Source organism: Oncorhynchus nerka, linkage group LG9b (genome assembly GCF_034236695.1).
Source record: "Oncorhynchus nerka isolate Pitt River linkage group LG9b, Oner_Uvic_2.0, whole genome shotgun sequence".
Taxonomy (NCBI): Eukaryota; Metazoa; Chordata; class Actinopteri; order Salmoniformes; family Salmonidae; genus Oncorhynchus; species Oncorhynchus nerka.
In genome coordinates, this window is record NC_088424.1 from 38,264,378 (window position 1) to 38,269,730 (window position 5,353).

The 5,353-nt window shown below is 44.1% G+C and overlaps 1 protein-coding gene across 1 annotated transcript; it reads left to right on the plus strand.

The window, feature by feature from the left end:
* The first annotated feature begins 5 nt into the window (after nt 1–5).
* armc6 (armadillo repeat containing 6) lies at nt 6–4,091 on the plus strand. The gene is made up of 8 exons (XM_029644875.2): nt 6–89; nt 420–582; nt 736–812; nt 935–1,493; nt 1,619–1,764; nt 2,457–2,588; nt 2,707–2,844; nt 3,005–4,091. Exons 2-8 carry the CDS (start codon nt 462–464, stop codon nt 3,218–3,220), a joined length of 1,389 nt encoding a protein of 462 aa, XP_029500735.1. The 5' UTR covers nt 6–89; nt 420–461; the 3' UTR covers nt 3,221–4,091.
* Nucleotides 4,092–5,353: the final 1,262 nt, after the last annotated feature.

A 5,353-nucleotide genomic window follows, 5' to 3' on the forward strand; every position in this document is an offset into this window, starting at 1 on the left:
CTACCCCCCCACCCCACACGACATTTATTTAGTCGGTTACCTTACAACTCAAACGTGCCCATTATCAGCAGCACAGCCACTAAGCGGTGGTAAGTGATACATGATCTGTTATTTTGTGAAGTTCCCGGTAATTATATTATAAGTTAACACATTAGAAACGTATGTCTAAACGTCTTCTTAAAGCATCTCGGCTATCTGAAAAATAGTTCGCTAGATACCGGTATCTATCTTTGTGTGCTGATGGCTAAGTTGAGCTAGCTAGCTAGGGGTGTAGCTAGCTAGTACGCGTGCTATCTTTAAGCAGGCGGTTGTTATCTGACGTTTGTGTCACCATCAACACACAGCCCACAACAAGAATCATGTTGGAGTAGACTATGTTGGGTCCTTTCTGATTTTGCAATCGTTTAATTGCATTTCAGTCTTGGTCTTCGTCTCTTCGAGTTGAGCTGAGCGTTGCAGACATGGCCTGTCGCAGGATCACACAGGAGACCTTCGATGCGGTGGTCAAGGAAAACATCGATGAGTTCGACATGGACACTGCGGAGGCCTTAAGAGAAGCGGTAGAACAGTTTGAGTCTCAAGGTATACTAACGTTACCTGATTTGATCTGAATCTGACATTGTAGGAGCAACATACATGCCTATCGTAACTCAACCGTATGATAGGCAATGTATAAGATAAACCCCCTGATCCTGGATGAATCTCCCTTCTCTGTTTTTCCTCCATATTCACCAGGGGTTGACCTCAGCTGTATAGTGAAAACTGTGCCGACAGCAGGTGATCACCAAACAGAGGAGCATGAGGTCCTTCAGGTTGGTATGGAGTATGTTCTGCGCAGATGACAACACAACAGAAGTCATCACCAAGTGCATTACATTTCACAGTACAGGATGCCACCCATCATGCCACAGCTCTGTACCGTTTCTATTTACAGGCCCTTGAATCCCTTCAAATAGCATCTGACAGTAGTATGGCTGCAGATCTGAAACGCTTCACTGAGCAGTGTTCTCTCGGCTTCGCCCAGAGGCACCTGGCAGCCCAGAAAGATGCCTATCCTACAATCATCTCCTGCTGTAGAACGACTCTGGATGAACAGGAGGCTCTGCTGGCCGCACTCTCTGCCCTGGCCGCTCTGACAGATGGCCAGCCAGACCTCCTTGACTCGGAGGGCAAGGATCTCCTTGTGAGCATCCTTGGCATGTACCAGACAGACCCTGCACTGATGTTAGTTGCCATCCGTACGGTCCGCCATTTCTGTTTGAAGCACGAGCAGAACAGGCAGGATTTGGTGAAGGCTGGAGTGCTGCCGTTGCTGACCGGTACCATCAAGCGACACACTGGACGCTCCGATCTGGTCAAAGAGGCCTGTAATGCCCTCCGGTACATGACCTTTGACGATGACATAAGAGTTCCTTTTGGACAGGCTCACGAACACGCCAAGATGATTGTTATGGAACACAATGGGTTGAAAGTTATTGTGGAGGCTGCTAAAGGTAATAGAAATGTCCAAAGGAAGATGCTATGAAAGATAATGATATCTTTGAGTATTCAGGATGGTTGGTTCACATGTTTTATTATTGGTGAATCACCTCTTCCGTGTTTATTTTCTCCCTCTCAGCACACCCAGAGAATACCCCTGTCCTCAGTGTGCTGTGTGCCACTCTGTCCAGCCTGGCCGTGAGGAACGAGTTTTGTCAGGACATCTGTGACCTGGGAGGGTTAAAGTTCATGATGACCCTGCTGGCAGACAGTTATGAGTCCCAGGTAAGTTATGCTGACAAAAGTGCCTCAGACCAGCCTTTTTCAAACCTCTCCTTGTGGACCCACAGCCATTCCATGTATTTGAACTATTCCACAACTAGCATACCTGATTCAACTTGTCATCAAGTGACTGTTTTTGACAAATTATTTCATTAGTCTTCACTAGAAACCAAATAGAAGCAAGCAACGAAACGGGGAGGAACCTGTCTGAATTTGTCAGTTAGAAACTCGTTTTCCTGGCAAAACGTTTTCCCTTGTGGAATATTTTGCTACGGTGTGCAATTTTTTTATTTGTTGTTATGGAACATTTATTTAACTAGACAAGGCAGTTAAGAACAAATAGTTATTTACAATGTCGGCCTCGCCCGGACGACACTGGGTCAATTGGGAGTCCCATAGGGTGGCGCACAATCACAGCCGGATGTGATGCAGCCTGGATTCGAACCAGGTACTGCAATGACGCCTCTGTCTTAGACCACTGCGCCACTCGGGAGACCCCTAATGAATACACCCCAGGTGTGCTAGTTCAGGGTTAAAGCAAAATATGTAAAAGTTGGGGATCCCAGAGGAGAGAACCCCCCCCAAAGACTACTTCAGATGACATTTCTGTCTTTTTATTACATGAGATTGTTTTGACTTGTGGTCACTAACTAATTGTTTTGAATTGCTCACTAACTAGTTCATGTCCCTTCCAGGAGCTCACAAGGCAGGTACTCAGCGCTCTGAGGGCCATTGCAGGAAATGATGATGTTAAGGATGCTGTCACAAATGCCGGTGGAGTACAGCTCATCGTCATCGCCATGAACAGACATATGGGCAATGCTCAGGTGAGCCTTTAATTTCATGCAGTTGACTGACTTTGACAAATTATTTCATAAGTCTTTATTGTTTAAACATGTTATACATTTTTGTGGCTTTTATGTTGTGCCCATCTCTCCTGTCTAGGTGTGTGAGCAGGGCTGTGCTGCTCTCTCTGTCGTTGCTCTGCGCAAACCCAACAACTGCCAAGTCATTATGGAGGAAGGCGGTGCGCTGGCGGCTCTGCTGGCTATGAAGACCCATCCTGATGAGGTCAATGTGCAGGTAATACGAGGATACAAGAAGGAATCAGTTCCCCATGGGCACTACATAGGGCTATAACTGGTGATCAAGCCTTCTTTAGCCTGCCATCTTTATGTAATACCATCTCTCTCTCTCTTTCTTTGTCTGTCTCTCTCTGTCTCTCTGTGTGTGTGTTCCCCAGAAACAGGGATGTATGCTGCTGAGGAACCTGGTGGCGCGCATGACTCATTTCAACCAGCCCATCCTGGAGATGGGAGCAGAGGCCCTCATCGCCCAGGCTCTGGCGGCCCACCGGGACTGTGGCGACCTGGCAAAAGCTGCCCTCAGGGACCTTGGCTGCCAGGTAGAGCTCCGAGAGCTGTGGACGGGCAAGAAGGGCAGCCTCACCAGAGATTGACATTAAGGTCTGAAAGGCCCTCGGTCACCCACCCTGGTCTGGAGGATGTACAGGAGGTTCCAGCCCAGCTATAACAACCTTGGTTGATTTAATTTACTGCTAATTTGAACAGGACACATGTCAATTCAAAGCCGTAATAAAAGCTCACACACTCTGCAGCTCTCCAGAACCAGGGTTGGGGACCACTACACACAGAACACCTGAACACAGTCAATAAAACTGCTAATCCTAGTAAATGGCCTCATCAAGTTTCTGATATGCCTGGGAAGCAGAGTTGTATGAAGGAGTACAGAGGGGGGATAAAGCTGTTGGACTTGTAATGTTTATAAATGTATTATTATTTACTGTAAATATTTGTGGTTATTAGTTGTATTTTCACTTTTACAGCCATTTTCTTTCATCAGAATTTAAGTTTTAGATCCTGAAAAGTGTTTGTTTTATTTACCAGGTCTATTATAAAGTCTTGAACTTAATTGATTGCAAACATGCTTTCTTACACTCCGTTCTCTCTGCAGCTTCATTGTAATGTGGCTTTTGCCTGTACTCCCAAATGGTTTCTTTGCTGAGTTGGACATTTTAGATTTTAATGTGCATAACATGTTTTTTTCCCCTCCAAACATTCCTTAACAATACTCTGCGGGTGGGTTAAATTAGAAATGAAGTAATTCAATTAATTTAAAATAGAGTACCTTTTTTTCAAATATTGACTTCAGTTTGACCCCAACCTTGCAACACTTTTACTCTTAAAGTGTCCATTTTTAAGTCCACCTGTTTGTCTCCTGTTATAGTAGGAAACTGGAAATTCTGATACATGCCTTTTCCTCAGAGAGACCGGCACGTGAGCAGTGTATTAAAACCAACTGATTCATAATGTCTGCATTTTTTTTGCTGATCTAAACTAGGTCATCTCTTTGCAGCTGCACAAAATGAATCTAAAACTTTATGAAATCTGATGTGTGTCTGATTTAGACTGTCCATTGGCTTGAGGGTGTTCTACCTGTGTCTGCATGTATTTGTGTGAGCGAGAGGGGAGAAAGAAAAGTAGACACCAGTACACTGCTGAATGCTCATGCAGTTCAAGTGCAATGATGCATTTGGGAGTGAATTCTAACTTCCATTTAAGTAAAAAGTGTAATATGCATTGATGTCAGTTGGAGACGGAGTCAAAATTAATCTTAAATAGATGTTAAGATTCACCTGTTGATGGACTGTGGAAGCATTCGGCAGTGTGCTGGTGTCTGGTTTTCTTTCATGACGTTACCGTTGACACCCTGCAGCTGAAAGGAACCAAACTGGATGTGGGTACAGTACCGTACCTCTAAACTGTGAGAGTGGCTGAGCTCTGGTGTGTGTATGGGACTCTCTTCTATGGTTGAGTGAACTAAAGGATGTTGTTTACTGAGCTCCCATTGGTTAGTGACAAGAAGGGGATGAGTTGTTTAGACTTTTTTTTTTAGGATACTGTTCTCTCTGCCCTACAATGATAAAAGCTGTAGAACCAGTCTGAGGTGTTGCCCAGCAGTCAGGAACACTGGTCACATTCATGTCTACAAACTGTTTCACCCACTTTATATGCATATACTGTATTCATGGCTCATCCTATATAAGTATGTTTTTTTATTTTCTTGTTTATGTGTGCATTTTTTTTGCAACGTTTTACTGCACGGTTGGGGCTAGCAACACAAGCATTTCGAGGTACCTGCAATAACTGAACATCTGTGTACTCAACCAGTAAACTTATATTTGAGGGACTAGGATCAGATGAAGATGGATAAAACATGTTATGCATTAACCTCATCTCTATATTGGACAGTGCTCTATAATCCTGGTCCTGGAGAGTTTACAAGGTGTGCATAGATGATACATGGATTAACACACCTGCTGTTCAATTTATCGTCTATAAGGGGAACTCACGTTCTGAAAATAGAGACATGGCACTTTGTGTTGCACATTGCAGACAGAACATTAACTTTCAACTCGATATATGTGAGCCCTCTTTTGTTATTTGCATTTTTCGTTGCAAAATTCATAGACTCACAAAAACGAATGATTCCCAACAAAAGCTTTTCGTTTATTACGTTAACGCCCATCAAACGGACCTATCGAAGCATCCGTCACCTCCCAATGACTTCA

What these genes read in the sequence shown, in the direction of transcription:
- armc6 (XM_029644875.2), top strand. Translation starts at nt 462, where the DNA reads ATGGCCTGTCGCAGGATCACACAGGAGACCTTCGATGCGGTGGTCAAG. An exon ending in AGGAGCATGAGGTCCTTCAG is followed by an intron (nt 813 to 934) that starts GTTGGTATGGAG and finishes TTCTATTTACAG; the next exon opens with GCCCTTGAATCCCTTCAAAT. An exon ending in CAGACAGTTATGAGTCCCAG is followed by an intron (nt 1,765 to 2,456) that starts GTAAGTTATGCT and finishes TGTCCCTTCCAG; the next exon opens with GAGCTCACAAGGCAGGTACT.